The following is a 23217-nucleotide window of genomic DNA, read 5'->3' as shown; positions in this document are numbered from 1 at the left end:
TCCTTGTGTTGTTGGATAATCTCCCCTTGTCTAGATACTCAAACTAAACAGTGGTCATTTATTTTCAGATTTATAATATAATATTGTTCTTTTGCTAGACCTTAGACATGATAAATATTTTATTATGTAACGTCAACGTTCATTCATGCTTTTATCTGTGGTAAAAACAGAATGACAATCTAAATTTTAACCTTCAAGAATGAATAACTCTTATTAACATCTTATTTTAATAACAGTCAAAATATACTTAATATAATTTTATTTCACTGTATGGACAAATAAAAATACAAAATTCAACAAATATATATAAGTCAATGATAGTCCGCTATTTCTTTTTCCCCTTTGGTGAGCCCCTAGCACCTTTTCCTGATTTTGTCCCTTCTGTTACCTCTAACTTTTTATTGAGACTATCTTCTGTGCTTTTGATTTGTTCTTCAACAGAAGTTTTCATTTTCTTGATTTCGTCGGATAAATATGTCTGTATCATTGTCCGTAATTCTTTTCTTGCTTGTGATTCTTCTGCAATGAAAAACGTTTTTGTTGTGTCAATTCATTTCTTCCAAAAATGTGATTTTATTTCAGAAATTAGTGCAAAGTTTTTATAAATGTGATGAATGGGATTGGGCGATTACAATAATAAACATATATATATATATGTATGCAGATTTTCCCAAAATCCCAATAAACAATCTTGCATTTTTGTCTTCTTCAAAAATTACAATACATTTTGAAATTATGCACACAATTTCTGAATTTACAATAGCCTTTATAGTTTTTTCCATAATTTGGAATGTATAAAACTGTAACACCTAAAGCCAGGGTTTCCGCTGGCGGTCGCCATTTTCGCAATTTGCGAAAAAATAATAATTGTGGCGATTAAAATTCGTCATTGGCCAAAGAATTTGGCGAAAGAAATATATAAAACGATTTATTTTCAGCCATCTTGTTTGTTTACTTTTTTCGGTTTCTCTGACTTTACTGATGAGACAATACTCGGAATTCACCTTGAACTCGTTAAGATTTCGACAGAAAATCAATAATCAGCTGATTGCATTTATAGCTATCGACATCAAAGGACTAATTAATAAAGGTGTTGATTGTATGATATGACAAAATGATATGGTTAAATGGCTTCTGTCACATGTCTCAAAAGGGATTTATTTACCGCTTTGCGACGCACGTGTTTGAAGCAAAATTTACGCTTCCTCTCCTTCTTTTGAAAAGAAAATTATTGTTATGACGAAAAATGTTCAAAAGCTAGAAAGGTCTCTGATCTTAAACTTTATCATTTAACTTTCATATACTAGATCATTGATTTGAGTGGGTACTTCAAAGTCGTTTCAGTAACACAGGTGTTTCAAGCATATAGTTTTACTTATTTACGACGGTCTAGAAGGTTGGCATTAGAGTAACCCTGTGCAGCAATGTAATGACTACACCTTACATGAGGGATCAATTCCAAGTAATAAAATTCTTCGTTTTGTTGTAAAAAAACACTTCTTATTTTTTTTTGGGGGGGGGGGGGGGGGGGGGTGCTGGAAAAAAAGAAAATTTCAAAGGAAAATATATTGGCAAAAAAAATAATAAAGTGGCGAAAAATATATTGTTTTGGCGAAAGAGGTGGCGAAAAAAATAATTGACCCAGAGGAAACCCTGCCTAAAGCATTGCATGGACATTAAATGGTCAAAATTAATCAAACACCATGTCAGATATCAGCTCAAATACATGCAGATTTTATATATAATTTATAACAAAACAAGAATGTGTCCTCAGTACATGGATGCCCTATTCACACCATCATTTCCTATGTTCAGTGGACTGTGAAAATTGGGAAAATATCTAATTTGGCATTAAAATCAGAAAGATCATATCATAGGGAACATGTGTACTAAGTATAAGGTTGATTGGACTTTAACTTCATCAAAAACTACCTTGACCAAAAACTTTAACCTGAAGCAGGATGAATGGACAAACAGATGAACAGGCGGACGCACAGACTAGAAAACATAATGCCCATAAATGGGACATAAAAATGACCAAAAATCCAAATTATTGTCATGTGAAAGTTCTGCATCTTCCTTTGTTTCAAAATTTTCATTTCAACCTCCTTATAATTCATGTAGGCATAACAGTATATGTGCAGTATACATCAATGAGACAGCAACCAACAATATTCACAAACAATATAGAAGTTGATATAGTTTTAACAGTAGACAGTTGGTAATAAACTTTGTCAAGCTATGTAGAGCAAAAAGTAGGATTTTGATTTTAGAACTAAATCCCAATTACACTTTTATATTTCAAATCTGATCTTTATGTAGCATATTAATCTGTTGCAATAAAAATCATAATATCTAATAAAATCTGTAGATTTAGCTAACTAAGTCCTTATATTTGTTTAAAGTAACATTCGTTTATAGTGGAAAATCTTGCATACAAATGGCACATCAATAGAATTAATTAACTGTGCAATCGTCCGCCACCTTCAATGATGATTCTAAATTGTAAATATTAACCAAAAGTTGTTAATCTATAGATAGTGAAGACTTATGAAAGCTAACCCACTGTAAAAATATTTCTTTGCAATTTTTTAAAACTTCCTCAGAAAAATGCTCGAGCCACTTGACTTTCAAAGCTCAATATTTATGTTTTTACACAATATTTGAATAAAGTAGTTAAAGATTATTTGCTTCTCAAAGTGTAAGACGCAATAAAAATCGTATGCTTGTAACATTCTACCGAAATAGGGATTTAATTAAGTCCTGAACATTTTGACGTTTCACAAGAACGTATTAAGATCCGTCTAAATACCTTTTTCCCGATATGGTCAGGTAAAGTTACTACTTTCTGGTAAAAAAGTGAATACTTATGAATATCTAAAAAAAAATCAAATCATTGTCATTGAACACTAATTTTTCAAAGCGAGTGGCCAGAGTATAAGCTACATTTACTTGTATATAAACTCCGTTCAAAATAAGACTACCATGACCTATACATGAAACATAGACCAATCAACAACAAAGTTAATTTGTTTACCTGGTTCAGGAGTTTTTTGTTGTTCTGTAGTTGTTTCCCCTTCTGTTGGTTCCGTTGTCTGTTCAGGGGGAACCTCATCTTCTGGTGGACTGGTTTCATCAGCTGTAAATGTATATAAATATAAACCTTTGTGTGTTTAAATGTGAATCAACACACTATCAAATAACACATATAAATTATGTTTGTTAGTATTACCATTGTTGTGGTTTGATCAAACAAAAGTAGTTTACAATAAAATTGAGAATGGAAATGGGGAATGTATCAAAGAGACAACAACCCGACCATAGAAAAAACAACAGCGGAAGGTCAACAACAGGTCTTCAATGTAACAAGAAATTCCAGCACCCCAAGGCGTCCTTCAGCTGGCCCCTAAACATATATATACTAGTTCAGTGATAATGAACAAACCATTACAAACCTATATTAAATTTGTAGCTTTCTGAAAATTCAAATTCATGGTTTTCGTATACGTATGCACGAAATCTAAAAAGTGGTATTATATGAATAATAGTGAATAGTAACTACAAGATTGCAAAACTTTTAAAATTGTCCTGCATAAAACAATTTCATCTGGACAGTAAATAAATCAATCTATTAAAGAGTAAGTTATATTTTCTTTGAAATTAGAACCTGTATGAGTTCTCTAAGTTTCCATCAAATAAAGAAAATGTTACCATTATCAATTGCAGTATGAATTACAATACTTTGTCAAAGACAAAAATAAATAAATGTTTGGGGAATAATTTTATACTTGCCAGTTCTGTTATAGTGAAAGCTCTGGACTTCAATACAATACATATTTGTGAATATGTGATTTTCTACTGTTAATATTATAATTCAATTTGGTAGTTTATCTAGGGGATTACTGGATATTAAGGGAAAAATCATTAATAATACAACAACAAAAATATGTAAATATATGAATATGTTGCAAGATTGGTTTTGGACTTGCACTTGGTGTGATAAGTCCTTCCCAAGCTTCTAAGCCTCATAAAAAATATTTAATAATTTTTTTAACATTGTATGTGGATTTATTCTAACAGGGGTTAATAACCAAATATGATATATTCTACATTTTTCAATTTTGTTATGTAGGAAAAATTAGGAGTTTCACTCAGTGGGACACAAAAAAGGGTAAAAATATAATCTCATTTCTGCTGAAATACTGGCTCCATATGATGCAAATATGTAACACGCTCTAAGAAACTTTTTTTTAAACTATCTAATTCATAATAATATCTAGCAAAACTCTTTATATTTCCTAGAAGCTATTTCATTCTATACCTGTACCATTGGCAGTATATAAAATGATATCCTCATCACCATCATCATCAGCTAAAATGTTTATAATATTGGTCTAACTACCGTAGAAACATTAATATGTGTGGGGTTAAAAAATTTTAAAGGTTTTGTCTATATAAGATTTCATGCATGGGGATTTAATTTTTGAGGTTTCCAGTAAATGGAAGAAATGTTTAGCGTGGTTTTTTTTTAATTGCTTTTAAATTAAATCCTCCTCGAAAATTTCTGCTTTTACAGAGGAGAGGCAAAAGGGGGTTTGTTAACATGTTAATTAACAACACCTCCGTTTTGGTAAAAACAGTTAACAAAATGCAAAAATGCTGATAACAGTTAACAAAGTGGGTTAAAAACATTTAACAGCTTTAATTTATCTCAGTTAACAACACATTAAAAAAGGACCAAAACAGGTAAACATAAAAAGGTATTGCCCCCTCCCCCCTCTTTCCAGTATCACTTTCATCTTAGGAAGCTCTCTTTCCAATATTTTTTAAGATTTTTGACTGGAGAATATAACACATTACCAACTCTGTGGGAGGACATTCTGATACACATGTACTTCAAGAAAAAGAATTTAAAAGATGCAATTTGGGTAAAAAAAAGTCAAAATTTTGTTGTGAATAGAAAAAAACAGTGCATTTTTCCCAATTTGCACTGATTTATTTCACTTATAGTTGCTTTTACTTGACAGAGTCTAAATTATTTTTTATTAATAAAAAGGGGACAGTCAAACATTCAAAATGAGAAACTAAATATTTTTCTTACCTATGGTACAAAATAAATGTTACAACAATCAACAATTGATATATACCCACTATTCATGCAGAAAAAACTATTGCTAAGTTTATAAATAAAATTAATTCATGCTTACAATATCCTACATTGAGAATTTGTGCTATTTTTGTGTCATTCCTAAATTTTGGAGTTTGTAATTGCTAAAATACATTTTAGAGCCCTCAATTGACATGTTTCTGTAAACCTTTGTATCAGGTGTGCTGGAGTCAAATTTTTGGAAGCAAAATATGTAAATAAAACTTGTACCCAAATACTCATTTAACAAAATCCAAGTCCAAAGGAAATCTTAATGGTTCCTAGGGAGCTAAACTTAATTTTTATTTTTACAAGTACATGTATTTTACATATGTCTATATGATTATATAAATTGACTGCACAATTAGGACACCTGCAGAATAAGGACCTTCATATGAGAAAAGTTATCAAGGGAAGTAACTATGCATATGACAGACTGAACCTTACCTTCAGATGGTGGGGGTGTGACAGGTAATCCAACGTAAGATAAAGACAGGTCTAATCTCACCTGTAATATAAAGTAATATATATAACAATTAATACAATGTTTTCAATTAAGAGTTGAATGCTTCTTTTTGTAAATTCATTGGGTGGTCACTATTCACTTCAGAAGTACATTTTGTATGTAGCGTGTATTAGCAGGTCATTCTAAAAAATGTATGCACTTTTACAACCCTATGAAATTACTAAAAGAAGCAATCAATAAGTTTTTCATTTATTTACCTGTTCACTTAATTGTGGAAATGTGTCATCATGCATGTTTCAATTCTTGCAATTCATTTTAAAACAAAAAATGACGCGAGATTGCTGTTAGCCAGTCAAAATAAAGTAAAATAATGAAATTATAAGCCCTTAGTCACATTACTGTTATGTTTTTCATGATTATTTCTTCATTTGGAATTGTCCTGTGGCTGCTACAGAAAAAAATTCTTCACAGATATTTTCCGAAGATGCCTATTTTCAATATAAAGGTATTATAAATTGTTCTACTAATTATCTTTTTCAATTTAAATAATATTGCTATCTGATATTTTAGAAGTTAAAAAGGAACATATTTGACAAATCAACAGCAATCAATGATGAGAATTAAGATATTTCATAATATTGTTTTATGGTGTTTTAATTTTTAATTAAAAGTAATACTACAATTGCTCTGTTCCATATTAAAATTTTGTTAATTTTGTAAAAATTCAGAAATAATTGTAGACTGAAAGTATCAGGATTACAATACATGTAATAAAGACTCGCATTCATAAATTCAGTAATGATTTTTTGCAATAAGCTTTAATTTTGCATGTTTACGCCCTATCTACGATAGTAGAGGGGCATTATGTTTTCTGGTCTGTGTGTCTGTCCCGCTTCAGGTTAAAGTTTTTGGTTAAGGTAGTTTTTGATGAAGTTGAAGTCCAATCGACTTCAAACTTAGTACACCTGTTCCCTATTATATAATCTTTCTAATTTAAATGCCAAATTAGAGTTTTTACTCCAATTTCATGGTCCACTGTACATAGAAAATGATAGTGCGAGTGGAGAATTCATGTACTGAGGACACATTCTTGTTGCAAGTGGTTCAGGATTCTTAATTATACATGTAATGCACACATTTACTTCTGAATTTACAGTATTTTTTCTGATAAATCTAAGTAGAAATTTTCTAACCTGTTCCTTTTTTCTTTAAATATTTTGTAAGTGTCCAACATTGCTACGGACTATAAGTATATATATATATACTGTGGATTCATTTATTTTCATTGGTATCCATTTATGTGGATTGAAAAAAACTTGCATTTTCTTGGATATTTAATTTTCTTGTTATGGCAAAATCTGCATACGCTCTTTTAAAAAAGTCTTAATTCGTTGAACATTTAAATTTGTGGCTTCCCTATACCCACAAAATCCACGAAAATGGTATCCAACAAATAGTAATGAATACACAGTATTTTAAAAACTTATATTTACCAATGGTGTAAATGCATATTTGTACATTTTGAAATGTCTGAAGTATGTGTTGACTGTATATTCTGTGATTTTTCTGACTTCATCTGCGTTAAATAACTCAATACTGTGTGGTGGTCTCTGTGAAAACATAAACATTTTATTGTAGATACATTGTGTAAGTGTGGACACATAGAAATGTCTGAAGTATGTATTGACTGTATATTCTGTAATTTTTCTGACTTCATCTGCATTAAATAACTCAATTCTGTGTGGTGGTCTCTGAAAAAACATGTCATTTTATTGTAGATATATTGTTTAAGTGTGGACACATAGAAATGTCTGAAGTACATTGTATTAATTATATTTCAGGATTTTCTTACATCACTCACTATAATTTGTGAGATAGTGTCTGTAACAACATGAAATTTTGTTTAATAACTCCAAACTAACTTGTGGTCTCTGAATTATAAGTTCTCAAAATATCTATATCTAGAACATCCCTTGAATACTTTCCATATTTTTTTGAACTACATGTAATAAATTTGTATTGCAATGTTAACCCTTCTTAAAAGTTATTGCCAATATGAAAAAAAGACTATATTTATAAGAAAATGACCCAATATTATCAACAAACTATAAATAGTCCTGAATCTTGACAAGTTACAGAAATATAAACAATTGACCTTATTTAAGGAATGACTGTTATTTTTTTCTGTCAATGAAGAAATAAAATAAAAAATGTGTTGCACACTGAATAACATGGGTTATTAAACAGCCATTTCTTATAATTGAATTCTAAATTCAAACTGCAGTAAACCATAAAAAAATGTTGATGACGACTAAACTAGGTCACTCTATGAGCTAATAAACAAACTAATGTCAGCCATTGAAGGTGTGTTACATCATTGTTGTATAAATGAAATTTGGTTAGCTAGCATCTCATAGAATATGCCATATTTGAACACCTTTTTTTTTGTGTTTAAAGGACTGCAATGAATCCATATTTATTTTATTTGGGGGGGGGTGGCCTAAATTCATACTGTACTTTCCATTTTTCTATCTAAAGATAAAACTTACATTAACAGCATGACACAGAACCAATTCTTTAAAATAATTAAATGTCTGGTCTACATTTCCAAATGGAGTCTCTGAAAAATTATAAATGGTAAATATCATTATTTTCAGCATTTATGTCTGACACAACAATTTCTCATCTCATACAGATATTACATGTAAAAGAAAAAATTCATGAATTTTTATAGCTACAGATATTTCTGACGTGCTTCCCTCCAGACGTTGGAAGTTTTTTTCCAAATTTTGAGACAAATAGAAAGGCTGTTTGGTTAAAGAGAGAAGAGTAACATTAAGACATTTGATTTAATATTTATTTTGTTTCTATATGTACAAAACAATCAGGTTTTTTTAAACACAAAATTTAGAAAAATTAACAGAAGGGGAGATAATTTAGTTCTTGCAGCTAATATAATTAAAAAATCTGATAGTTTTAGAAAAACATGTTCCCTCTCAACCAAAATCCTATAATCAGCAATAATCGAGTTAAATATGAGCTTTAATTGAAGGAAATAAATAAAAAAAATACCTCCAAGACACATCTATTACATGTTGATATTTTGAATGCCATCAATGAGGGATTGGGTTTACAGAAAAGAGAATAATGGGTTTAAAGTGCAGAATAAAGGGCTAAAAATATGAAGAATCTAGAGAAAAACAGGCAAAAAAATAATAAACTGAGAATAATAGGGTGCTTAATATATAAAGAATAGAGTAGGGGGCAAATATATAACAATTTTAAAGCATAGATGATAAATGGCTTAAAAATTTAAAGAATACATAATTGAAGTACCTCAGCCGGACCCTCATCAATTCCATTAGAAAATAGATAAACATACCAATACAAACTTCATGTGTCTTCTTTACAATTGAGAACACAGCAGAAGTTTTCTCTCTGTTGAAGTTATTTTCTCTGGCAAACATTATTGTATAAAAATACAGATCCATAACAATCCCTGTCTTTATATTGGTCCTAAAGTCGTCCAAGTGGAATATGTCAGCTAAAACTCTGGCAAAATTAGAAGAAATGTAGGTATAACTTTAAGTTATAGATTTTCACTGTGAACTCAATGAACTAGTTTTTACATAGGAACCCATTGGAAACTTTGTTCCTGAAATGTGTAAGTACTAGATAATAATATTTATATAGCCATAAAAAAACTCCTGTGTACTCAAAATTCTACAAATTGGAACCTTGGACAGGCTTTGAGAGGTAAGTGTGTTTCTTACAGTTAGGATGTGTTCTGCTCTTTGGTCGGGTTGACACATTATTCACACATTCCCCATTTCCATTCCCAATTTTATTGTACTGTTTGTTGCATTATGTTGTCAAAATTAGTCAAAACTGAAACCTTAATATAAGTTTTTACAGTTTTGTTGCAGTAATCAACAAAGTGTCAAAACCAAATCAAGAATTGCAACAACTTACTAAATGGGATGGAGCAAACAATTTAATTGATATAATTATGGTCTTTGAACTTGTCTGATCAGCTGAGAATTGTTGTGACATTACTGTTAACCAACTTTTTTTCAAGAATAATTTATTTCATATTTAGCCAATACTATCTCTTTTCACATTTATTCAATTTCACAATTATCAAATTGTTTCATGGCGGCCAGTTTAAAAATAAATAAGAATTCAAGTTTTACATATTTGTGACAATTTATACTCAAGGAAAAAGGTCGCTTGCAATAATTTGTTGATTTACAGTATTTTTTATTCAATATCATATTGTAAAAAAATATAAAAGATATTCAAAGTGGTAACTTTGCAAATATATACAATGTAAGCTTCAAATATTTATTTGACTGGTGGAAAGCTGAGCTAACAAATATTTCAAATTAATCTATATTGAACAAACATATGACATATATATATTTTTTTTCATTGCATTACAGTTCTGCATATATATATAGTTCTTCAATAATAAATGCGAAAATAAAGAAAACGTACACTTTCTGTATAAGAATATTACTTACTGCCTAACATGGTCTGAGTTCAATGATTCACTGATGCGATCCACATCATCAACAGTTAAATCTGCCCTGCAAAATAACAAATGAAAATGTATCATGGAAAAAGGCTGAACGTTTTCCCACTTGTTATTTTTTAAACAGCTTTTATAATTTGATGTTTAATTATCTCCCCTTAGCCTTAATTTCTCTGGTATAGATCAATCAGGTATTCAAATGAGAAATTGTGAAGTTGACTTTCATTTGAACCAATTTTATTTTAATGCAATTTTGAACAAGTTGTATATTCTGTATAAATTTTATATGTTATTAAAAAAAATCAAAAGCTGTCTCAATTAGACTGATTCATTGTATATGGTTTACATAATAGTTGACTGACTATGGTACACCATAATTATGATTAGTCTATCAGTATGACAATACAAGTTATACTTACCATACACAAACTTTAGCTCTGTGATCTCTTGGCTAGAAAAAAATAATAAAAAAAATAATGATTCATATACATGTCCTATTAAGAACTTTGAAATTACTGTTATGTGTCTTTGTTTATAGTATATTATTGCAGTATGTATATAATAATTTAATGATACATTATATATAAATTCTATGTAATCGTGTCATTAAAGTGATCTTTATAATTTTCTGAACCATCAATGCATTAAACCAGCATCAACATTTTGGTTCATCTTCAACTGTTTATTAAACAAAGGCTTATAGGTAGTGGCTTCTTTGTTTGATTTAAAAAAGATACATGTTTTGAACAGGTAGCACCTGCCTCATATACACCTTATCGCTAATCCTGGCTGCTTGAACTTTAACGTTAACAACAATCACTTTTCCATTGTGGCATTAGATATTTTGTTTTATGATGTCAACATTTAACGGGATCCTGTGTGATATCCAGAAATGGCTTGTATTGACTCACATATTAAACTTTTTTTTGAAGCTTGATACAAGTCTGTACACCTTAAAACCTGTTATACTATGTTTAAGTACAAATGCAAACTCACAATGTTTAACGTTTAGTGTATACATGTACATAATCATCAAATATAAAAGGCTTTTGAAGTTATGCTGGTCCCTGACCCTGGTCAAAAATTGTCAAAATAAAGAACGATATTATTTAATTTTGTAAAATTGTATTCCTTTGCATTTCCCCTTAAAACGTGAGTAGATGAGGAAATGATGAAGCAGCCATGTACCTGTATAAGTTTAGGGATTTCTTGGCCTTGCATTTCTTGTGATTCAAGAAGCATTTTGTAAAAAGTTTTTTCTGTCAGATGTCGGAAGTGCAGTTGCTAGGAGAATGAAAACTTCCGGTATACAAAATAACTGACACAATTCCGGAAAATCGTTCATTCCGGATAATTATCGCATTGACTTCGGTGGGACTTCGGTGCGCAGATTTTGTTTATTCTGACGGGCATTTTATTTTTAGGGAGAAAGGATGTATTTCTATTAACCAATTCATCAACTGGAATGGCAACTTATGACAGGTGTTGGTGCTCCTGCAGGTCTTAGAGCTTTTATATATTTTATGCTACTTTTATAGCTAGTTTTTCTTTATTTATTTCGTCTGCTTTGCATCTGAGACTACTATAACACAGAGATTGGTCACTCTCGATTTCCCTATTAAACCGGCTACACTCAAAAAAGCTAGCTGCGTTAATTTAACGTAGTTTCGTATTTTACCGTTAGCAGACGACATGTAATTGTTCAATTAAAAATGAATAATACAAAGCAAAATATTATTTTCAATGCTGTCATTATTATTCCTATTATTATATGAATATTATTATGATTATCCTACTTTAATAATTATTATATTATAATAGTTTATAATAATAAATGTATTTTAATAGTTTTTCATAATAAACATGTTTTAAAAGTTTTTAAAATAAGCTATGCGACTATGATTGAGAATGGATTGTAATTCTCATAAATCCGACAAACGAAGTTGTTGAAATAGGTCCCGTTTATTTCATCCAATCAAGGAATCATATAAACAATCCCCCGATCAAATAAACAAATGTTTTACCTGTTTTACCTACCTGTAAAAACAGGTGCATTTGTGAATTGGCTGGGATATAGTTTTGATACACGTATACACGTGCTAACTAAAAATGGAATTCAGATATATAAATCTCATTATCAATACTATTTAATAATTTTTTTAAATTTTCATGAATGATTGAAAAAAAAAAAAATGGAAAAAGGCTTCTGTTTTTGTTTTTCCAAATAAAGGTTAATTACGGCTGAAGATTACGGCTATATAGTGTTATAGTAGTCTCAGATTTGATATTGTATTAAAAATACAATATTAAATAATTAATACGTAATAAATTGTATGTCATGTATCGGAGTTAATTATTTGATTGTTTCATAATGGGTTTCTCGGAGACATAATGTCACAGTGTGACATGTATATTCGGCTTGAATTATCCAATGGTCAGGTAAATCACAACCTGTTAAAATGAGTTTTATTTGACACCTGGTACCCACGAAGTAGTTACACCACAGGTTTTCACACTCCTTCCGAAAATATTATTTACAAATTATAGAATTAAATAATAAATATTGTTTGACAAATATCGTTTATCATGATCGACTTTGTCTTATAATATTTATAATTTGTATAGATCATTAAAAAATGACTACTTTCTGGGTTCATTATTAATTTGGCTTGTATTGGGTTGATTTTTTATGATGGTCTGTAAATTGTTTTCTAATTGTGTTTTTCGAAATACTATGAGCTTGCATTCAGTTGTTTTTATGATTGTCGGTAAATTTATGGTTTCTCCTTTTCACGGATTGTGTATTTAGTTAGGACTTACACTTAATGATCATTTAATAGAAAATTGCAATACAAGTCTCACTTTTGACCTCGAATATAAAGGCATTAACCATATTGTAAGCGTAATGTACATGTTTCCCTTCTTTTTTTACTTTTAGACTAGAAAATTCTCCTTTTAATTTTGAAACATTTTGACATGGACCTGTGTGAATAGTGAAACAACATTTTGACTTGATTGTTAGTTAAAACCCTTTTTTACTTTATACAAACTGCACGAAAAGGTGTCTTCCTTTGTTGTTGATCAGGCTGAATTAATTGATGCTTGCTTAACGTCCAGTGGCAAATATTTCATTTTTGTTGTTGTTGATCAGGTTGATTTAATTGATGGTTGCTAAACGTCCAGTGGCAAATATTTCATTTTTTTATTACATATTGATTTGCGAGTGTATGACATTCATTTTTTTCTGTACAGTATATGCAATATTATGTCTAACTCTCCACAAGAAAACAAATGATACAGACATCAACATTTAAAGGTGACCAAAAGGCTCTAAGCAATGCGTAAAATTCATATTGCACTGTCAACTATACAAGGTCTATTTAAGAAAAAGGTTTAACACATCAAACAGGAAAACTCACGGTCTTATTTATGAACAAAATAATAAGAAAAAAATCCAAATATGATGTATACAGCAACACACCAGTGAATTAAAGGCTCCTTACTTTGGGAAAGCACAGTAATCATATCAATAAAATCTATAAACCAATAAATGTGGTGTGGCGTTTGAATAAACCAAATTACATCTGTAAAAAGACACCTACATACATCCCAGTATTCTAAAATGAAAAGGACCAGTCAGACTGAGAATCAGAACTTGTACATGTATTAATGTATACAATATATCTAAAATATCACTACACATTATTCCATCCTTTTTCAATAACTAAACCAAAATGAGAGAGAACAAAAACAATTCCAGGTATAAATAATATTTTTATTATCAAACATTTATTCATAATGTTACTGTCAATGATAACTGAGAATTTTATGATAATTTCCCTGCAACTGATCTGGGTTATGCAAATTTCGGTATCTGTACAGCTAAGAATATATACATGTATCAGCGATGATAACTTGTAATAAATTGCATACAGTGAAAGGGAGATGGCAAGATTCTTCATCTTTATTGTGTGTCTCATTCACTGCAAATATCTCAATTTCTTGTGCAATCAGTTGCTCTGTGCCTTTCACTGGTGCTAGAAAAAGAAACAGCATGACAATCAAATTTAAGCGTTCATATTTTCTCTTTCCATCTTCAGTGTGGATTGAAACTGGAACAGATGTCTCCTCCATACTGGTACCAACAGCTGTTCATTGTCGAGGATTACTCTCTTTTTAACTCCATTTGTTAATTTCTACATCTTTTGATCTTTGGCATTCTAAATTAAAAAAAAAAAGATAGAGTTGAATAGACTATTTGTCTTACTTGTAAACTTTACTTCCTACATGTATGCCATCTGAGACTACTACAACACATTTGTCAGAGAAAACACCACAGACAGCAGGCATTAAATTTTGGAACCACAAGTGCTTCAGACATAACCACCTTAGAAATGGGGTTCACCTAAATGACAAAGGGAATGAAGCATTTTTCTTCAGCCAAAGACATGCAATGAACTCAGTGACCTATGTATAAAGTAATGGATATTACAGTAAACCTTATTCATTGGTATTCAAAGTCAGCAAGTATTTAAATGTTACCATGTTGAAAAATAAACTTACCAATTTTATGCTTTGGTTCTTTTTTCTGATGGCTGTTTTTTTCGGTTGTCCCAAACGGGATTTCTTTCGGAGAGGCATTTCTACAATAAATAAAATTATAATCAGTAACATTGAAAACTTACTTATGCTTCTAGACTATAAACATGATAAATGAATACTCAGAATAGGGTCTGCAACTTTACTTAAACAAACTAATAGCATGGTAAATTGATGGATTAAATTTGTTTAAAATGTGGACAAAATTTTCATTTGGGAGTCTTCATCATGATATGGGACCCCCCCCCCCCCCCCCCCCCCCCACACACACACACAAAAAGGGGTGAATAGCAGTATGCTGGTATATCAAATTATGACAAAGTAAACATTAGTAGAAAGAAGAAATACAAGGGAATGTTTCAATGCCATTTGGGAAAACAAATTATTCAACTGAATCATACCCTAGCACAACAGAAATTGACATTTTTCATTTGAAAGTCTTCATCATGGGGACCCCCCCCCCCCCCCCACACAAAAAGGGGTAAATAGCAGTATGCTGGTATATCAAATTATGACAAAGTAAACATTACTAGAAAGAAGAAATCCAAGGGAATGTTTTAATGCCATTTGGGAAAACAAATTATTCAACTGAATTATACCCTAGCACAACAGAAATTGACTCAAAATTTACATCGGCCATTTTCAAAACCTTCATGTGGTAAATCTCCCCACAAAAAGGGATAAATAGCAGTTTGCTGGTATATCAAATTATGACAAAGTATACATCAGTGTAAAGAAAAAATATGAAAGAAAGTTTTAATACTATCTAGAAAGCCAACTGTTCTTCTGAATTTAACCTATTTACAAAATAACTCGAGTCGGTCTAACGAACTGAAAAGTCAAACGCGGTAAATTTTCAAGGTTTCATTTGTAAGTTTACGCTTATAAATTCACTAAACAAGGCTATTGTGAACATAATCAAACAATAATTGACATTTTTAATTTTATTATTATACTTACTGATACATAAAACGCCTTAATAAGCCACATATGTTATTATTTTGCACCACGCTTGCAAACAATGGCTGATCGTCCTTCTTGTCTAATCAGTCCGAATGCGCGCGCATCCGTGGACATCGTGAAAATACGATTTGACTGGCCAGTACAGAGAGTGACCAATCTCTGTGTTATAGTAGTCTCAGTTTGCATGTGCTTATCTAGTTAGTTTAGTACTTTACTTGTTTGTCAGGGCAAACGGACCCAGGGCGAACATGTTACTAGGGCGAACGGTCCCGATACCCTTTAATACTAGTATATGAACATTTTTGCTTATGCAATATAGCTGTCTTATTATATATATATATATGGTCTAAAGGGACGGCTGCAGTGTAGGCGATTTGGTGTCACGATATCACAGTAGCATGGGTTCGAATCCCGGCGAGGCACCCTGTATAACTCCGATACAGATAAAACCGGACGTTGACGCGTTCGAGTCGAGCACACCGTTTAGCACTGAGTTCAGATAGTAAGGAATTCATACTTTTAAAGGCAATCCAATATCTATTCTTCGTATATTTTGCGCCAATATATTCTTTGCCATAATACTCATGAGTTACTAAAAGGTTTTTAAAAAATGTGACATTTTTTTATACAAACATCAAAAAACGCACGACGATATTAATGATAAAACGTGCTTGGTATTTTTAAACATTCAAAACTTAATGTTTCTCGTACCTCATAGTTTTTAAAACATACATTTTTGAAAACTTCATAGTATAAATTAACAAACTTATAAAGATCGTTTGTTTATGTTGTATCTAGAAACAAAAAAATACACGTTTTAAAATGTCTCTTTTTTCATGTTGGTTGTCATTACACCTTTTTATACTGTACGCTTCGTTGACAAAATATTGCGTTTGTGAATGAATTTTGCATGTATTAGATTATGCTTTGATATGATTATAACCAATATGCATGTTTGAAAATAATAATTTACCATCATAACATGCAGACAGCAACCCATAATGTCAGTTGTATTGTCGAAAAACACTTGGAGGAAATTTCTACATTTAAAAAAATCCTCATGTATACAAAAGTGTGAATTGGTAGGAAAATACAATAACTCAATAGATGCAACTATGACAAAGCATACAGATACACAAGTCCGATTTCTAATTTCATAGCATATTTGAAAGTGTTTACCATACAACAGTCAACGTACGGTTAGGTGGTGGGTTGGGTGCCCGCTAACATGTTTAATCCCGCCATATTCTGTATGTGCCTGTTGAAAGCCAGGAGCCTGTAATTCAGTGGTTGTATATATTTTTTTGTTCACACTTTTGTGCAAAAATTGAGCCGTTAGTTTTCTCGTATGCACTGACTACATTTGTTATTTCGGTGTGCTTAATAGCGGTGTAGGCTTTTTCATTGTTAAAGGCCGTACGGTGACCTATAGTTGTTCATTTTTGTTTCGTTTGGTCTCTTGCGAAGAGCTGTTTCAATACCGCATCTTCTATTTGATATAGAAAGTAATCAAATATAATCAATGGATTATAGGTTAAGCCTTTTGGCCTGAATCTCAGAGGCGGGTCCAAGGGGGTCATAGCTTACCATAGAGTTACATTAAGGCTCAAGAATAGGTCTATGCAAGGAACATGTAACTGATAGCCATCAATAGTAATACAGTTACTTTAATGTGAAGATATAAAGATGAAGAGAAAACACTCAATATTAACTGGTTTGCTTTCTTTAATTATGTTTTTGTGTTTGTTTAATTTTTATGGTATAAAGATTATGCTTAAATTCCTCGAACATTACAGTCTTTCTACTGTGGTGCAAAAATCTAAATGATTGGTCAGGTCATTCTGGTTATTATAAACACCTTTAAAGTCTATACTCACCCATATGCATTTCATTCAAATTTTGATTTATTTCACAGAAGACCACAGGGACCATATTTATATTCCCCAGTTACCCTTGGCGTCATTGGTAAATTATGGGTTAGCAAAGCATCAATCACCAACCTAACCTTAGACATTTGCTGTGTTTCTTCTTTACTGTTTGTACTTGACAATATATGGACCCTTTTATTTGTTTATGACACGCGTACGTAATGGCTGATTGTTGGTTGCTTAACGATCACTTACAAATATGCCATGCATGTTCAGGATAAGCACAAAGTAGCAACACATACATGTAAGTCCTGTGAGGAGACCCTCTGGAATTACGTCAGGGACGTTTGGATTGCCACTGGATAAAATGATGCATATTTTATAAGGACACAAATGGTGCCTTTCAACAGGCTATTTATAGACATCTCTTGAAGTTTTTGCAGGGGTTCGTACTATGTAGTTAGCGTGGTACTCTCTTTACACGAGACATTGGATTTTATATTCCCATTCGGACAGGACGTGACTGTGTACTGTTACATCCCACACAACTAAATGGGTGGCCAACTTCAGTCAGTTTTTACTGCCGATCGGAAAAAGACCAAAGTGATCATAACTTATAGTATATCTCCGAGTCACCCTTCACCAAATTCTTTCATAAATAAAAAAAAAACAATTGGCCACAATATAGAAAGTTTTGCTCTACCTGTTAAATCAAAACATCACTTAACATTATTACAATTTATGCACACTTATGAGAACTCATAATACCGTACATCCTCTCGATACTGTTCATATTTGGCATTGGACAAGTTCGTGCGTTTTATTACGTCTTTACCTAAAAGCGTAGGATATACTGATTAAAACACTTTGGATACACGATTTACTTCTTAGTTGTAATTCGCTTTGAAATAACTATCAGTTACTACAACTACTCCTTTGTCGATATTCTATGTATATGGTTTTTGTGCCTTGTACCGACATTTTGAGTTTAGCCAATTGCAACAGAACTTTTTTATCATGTTGTGCTGTTACACCAGTGTTCTATGTTAAGGAGTGGGTTGGGGGCTCACATGTTTAAACCTGCCGCATTTTGTTTGTCGGTCCAACGTCAGAATCCTGCAGTACATTGGTTATATAGATCTGTCATTTCATAAGTTATAAATTATTAACCGTTAGTGTAATCGTTTTTTTCATATTTTTTTTTTATATCGGGGCCTTTTTTAGGGGACTGTATGGTATATGTTTTCCTCATTGTTAAATGTTGTACATTGGACTATAATAGTTTATACGCCAACTTCATTTAAACTTTGATGGACAGTTGTCTCACTGGCCATCACACCACATCTACAAAGCTCCGCATGTAAAAAAAAAATAATAAAAAAATTAAAGCAGTTGGAATGCCATCTATGGCATTCGGCAAATTATGTTCAACGAGCTCCTTCATGTATGTCTGCTTTCGTCTAGGCGAATTTGGACCAACATCGGCATTTGGAAGAGTCTTAAATTGTGAAAAGGAAGTCATTAAAGTTTTGATGACTGTACTATACTTTTTGAAACTTTCTTTCCTCTGGAATATATTTATTAACTGTTCATTTCATCTGGAAAAACATTGAAAGTCTCAATTTTCAATAGAAACATTCCAAGCAGATGTACTCGAGTTACATATTTCAATTTTGGCTTTGTATGACAGATATTTTAAGTTCAACTAGTTTGACTAAGTTAACAGATAAACATTTGCAATAAAATACAGAAAAAGGGTCGCCGAAACCATCTCGAAAACCTTGACAAGAAAGTGTTTGTCACGGTTTTTGTCAACGAACTGTACAGTGATTATTTCAAAACGCACAACGAACGCGACACATTTGGTGAAACGAACAATACAGTCAGAGAAAAATTATTTTCTATGATATTGCGTTTATTCTAAGTTCTAGGGCACATTTGAAGGCACGTAGTAATTCAATTTATAGTTATTTAGTATTGCTTAAGGTATTAATTCTCAAAGGTGTATGCACGAAAAGATATTCAGCATTGTTTACATCGTAAACCGTATGAAATTGCACCATGTCTGTGCGTTTTGCATCTAGCAGTTTAATCAAACGTTTTATACAATATCTAAAACTTACAACAACTGTATAATTGAATAAAGATACTAACATGCTCATTGACATATTCATATATACTCAAATAAGTTCTAGAGAGGCATTCAAAGTTATTGTCATCCCAAATGTTGTCCTGATTATCGCTTCGAACGCGTCAACGTCCGGATTCATTTGTAACGGGGTTATACGGGGTGCGAGGGAAGAATCAAAAATTTGCGAAAGCAAACTTACAGATCTAACATTGTTGGGTTGATGTTTAGACGAGTTGTATATATATATGTACGAGTCTAAATTGAAAACTACGTTCAAACCTATGATTGCGTTGGATAAAAACCGCAATTTTTATACGTGTGCATGTCAAACAAATTTCGTTGTAGAAGGGTCTAAAAACAGCACAAACAACATTTTCCAAAAGACCAAAAGAGTGAAAAAGTATATTTAAACAAAACGCATTTGACTAACAGGTCGAACAACTGATGTTCTTTAACCCTGCTGACTGCCATTCGCGACTGCCAAATAAAATTGATCACAAGATGTAACAAACTGGATCTTAATATAAATTTAATACGTCACAGAAAAAGAAAAAAAATATACATATATATATATGTCTAATGACTTTGTATATAGATATAGGAAATGTATGTTTTATGTCCTATGTCTTAATTGTGTATGTGTTCTTATTGTTACTGTTGGCAAAAAGCTCTGCAGACTTTTTTTTGTAATTTTCATGTAACCCGACTTAAATGATGTTTTACTTCCATTGATCATATTGTATACCATGGAACGGAAAATATAATTTAGAGCTCTCGAGGGTTATATATTATCTTGCCTTGGACTATTGTACTAAAAGTCTCAGATATTATAAGTGATTTGAACGTAATCCGCTGTAGACAGTTACCTAGAAATTATTAGTAGATAGTAAATAAATGTTATTTCTAGCATATTTGTGTTAATATATGAGGGGGCCGCAGGCGCGTAGCTCCCTATTCGCTAACACGTAGTTGCGTGCACATCGGTTCGGCATGCAAAAAAATTATGGCAAGATTAAAAATTTATAAATTAAATTTTAAAGGAACTGACACATATGTTGTCACTTTTTTGATTGATGAAATGTCATTAAATAACGGCATTTGGTTTCAAAATAGAAGTTTTATTGGAGATCATGCATGACAAAATCGGACACTGTAACTTGTATCTTTTACAAGATTTGAATTTGTTATACTCAATACATGTAGTTTCGGAGCACATTTTACAGAGTACGGTTTATCTGTTTGGAATGAGATGTACCAATCGGCATTAGCTTTAAACCCTTTGATATCGTTGAAATTATGCCACGGCGATGTGTTCGACTGACTACCAGAGCCACTCATCCTGCAAACACGCCAAAACAGTCACTGGAAAGCCAGTCTCATTATATTTTGCGTTTATAGACCATATATGATAATGGAACTGGAGAGTGGAGTCGCGTCTGGTATTATCAGAAAATCGCATCTTTGTGCCGTATCTGCTTCCTCGTGTTGTAGTAAATATAAAAAATCTCAACACTGTCTGAGACATACGAAACTGACCTGGTATGTAATTTCGACGCATTCATGGGAGGTCGCTCAATGGCAAACACGTACACTGGTTTATAAGATCTCGCGAATGCTACCGTGGAGATCTATCAGTGTACTACGTCTATTGAAATCAAATGTACGATCAACAATGAACAATGACAGGTTAGCATCGCTAGCATTACTGCATATTCGTCGAGATTTCAGTGTGAATATTGACAAATAAATAGAGAAGCTCGTATCTGCTTGGAGCCGAAGAGCAGATTTTGGACAATTTTGAGTAAATTCTGTTTCATAAAAATGTGTAGTTTATGTTTTCAATTAACAATGATTTACTTTATTCAGAAGCTTTATGAATAGTTTTACATTCATAAATTGTTTATAAGTCCTATCTACATGTAGCTACTCTTTCAACTGCCCTATGACCGAAAACCGATTTACTTTATTCAGAAGCTTTATGAATAGTTTTACATTCATTAATTGTTTACTTGTAATGAGTGGCACGCTATATTATGCACGGCAAAAACCATTGGAACAACTCTTTGCCGGATGCCACTGGAATCAAACAACAATCAATCAATAGCATATGTAATAGAGTGCAACAACTGTCATAATTTCCTAGTGGCAGATCAAATTCCATACCCTTCATGCGGATTAACAAAAGCTGAAATAGAACCTACCTTTTCGTCTTACATTTGCTACTAGATGTTAAAACGAAGTAATAATAAATAAATAGGTCGATGTTTCTGATGGCAACGTGTGGTCTGAAAGAGGTTTATGCTCTTTTTCATCCAGGTTCATTGTTCTGAAATTGAACATAAATGAAATATTTGCCACTGAACGTTAAAGCATCAAACAACTAAATCATCGAGATTCGTAGTTTGCTGATGTTTTTTGGGACTTTTGTGCATGGAGATTAGTTTGGTGGGGTCCTTGGCAGTACAAACATATGTAAAATAGTTCATGAATGGTATAGTAAAAGACATTTGCACATTTGTACTTTTACTTGTTGTCAGCGAGATGACAAGGTGAATTTAGTTTTTTTTTTTTATGATTTATTGCAAAAATCCAAGAAAATGGCCAATCCGTGCTTTAAAGATCTGTTTCCCAATCATTTATACCAGCTCAACTAATTATTAAATAGTTGATGTTGAAATGCATGTTATGATTTTTTCATGTCCAGATAACATAAACAATATTTTAATATTCAACAAAACATATTAACAGCAAAGTGGAGGCCGAAATCATTTACACCACATACTATTAGCATATCCATTTGAAGCTGCAACTATTAGGTCACGAAAAAAGCTCAAGATGCTAGCTTATATATTGTTCATGAGCGCAATAGAATATATTACTTGAGGGCAGACACAGAAATTCTTAAGCCAAGGTTTACCAGTATATCGTTTTCCTCTGGATCTTTGCTGCACTTATATTGATTAGATTCACTATTTCTGTCGGAACAATTTGGTAAAACTTTACTTGGTCATGTCACATGGTAATTTTTCAATTCCTTTCTTATTACGAGGAAAAGGGTAACTATATTTGGTATGTGCGTACCTTAGTCGGTTAAAGAGCTCACCAGAGCTCATGTTTTCTCTGTTATAATGTATATATATGCCGACTCTAAATAAAATTTACTTACTTACTTACTTACTTACCTTGCTAGGTCCTTATCCCCATCCGGTAGTTTTCACTTAATTAGGACCTTATTCCATGGGTAAGTAAACAAGGTGAAGTTTTCGTGGTTAAGTCTGCATCTCCGATACTATAAGCAAGAGCTCTACTATATTTGGTTTAAGGAATTGTGTACATATCAAACAGGCAGGTGCAATCAGACTTTTATAAAGTTGACATCATTTTCATGTTTAACGAATACTGTATGCGATAGATCTAGATTTAATGTATGAAATGATTGGAAGATGTACTATCTGACCTTGAACCTCATTTCCTTGGTCCAGTGGTATAAGTTTTTGTGTTTTGGTCAGT

The 23217-nt window shown here is 31.9% G+C and overlaps 1 protein-coding gene and 1 long non-coding RNA gene across 2 annotated transcripts; both read right to left on the bottom strand.

The window, feature by feature from the left end:
* Positions 1-208: 208 nt before the first annotated feature.
* LOC134681353 (cilia- and flagella-associated protein 119-like) lies at positions 209-11465 on the bottom strand. Its single transcript, XM_063540940.1, has 9 exons — positions 11335-11465; positions 10566-10597; positions 10136-10201; positions 8995-9164; positions 8162-8232; positions 7106-7222; positions 5594-5654; positions 3038-3139; positions 209-519 (listed from the first exon to the last, which is right to left on the bottom strand). The coding sequence occupies exons 1-9, from the start codon at positions 11386-11388 to the stop codon at positions 326-328; spliced, it is 867 nt and encodes a 288-aa protein (XP_063397010.1). The 5' UTR covers positions 11389-11465; the 3' UTR covers positions 209-325.
* A 2200-nt stretch (positions 11466-13665) lies between these two features.
* On the bottom strand, positions 13666-15863 carry LOC134682100 (uncharacterized). Its single transcript, XR_010100780.1, has 3 exons — positions 15706-15863; positions 14710-14789; positions 13666-14366 (listed from the first exon to the last, which is right to left on the bottom strand). It is a non-coding gene; the product is annotated as an uncharacterized LOC134682100 (long non-coding RNA).
* Positions 15864-23217: the final 7354 nt, after the last annotated feature.

The sequence above is a fragment of the Mytilus trossulus genome, chromosome 8 (assembly GCF_036588685.1).
Source record: "Mytilus trossulus isolate FHL-02 chromosome 8, PNRI_Mtr1.1.1.hap1, whole genome shotgun sequence".
In the NCBI taxonomy this organism is placed as follows: Eukaryota; Metazoa; Mollusca; class Bivalvia; order Mytilida; family Mytilidae; genus Mytilus; species Mytilus trossulus.
Note: the sequence above shows the minus strand (reverse complement) of the source record. Positions and strands in the feature narration are given on the sequence as shown.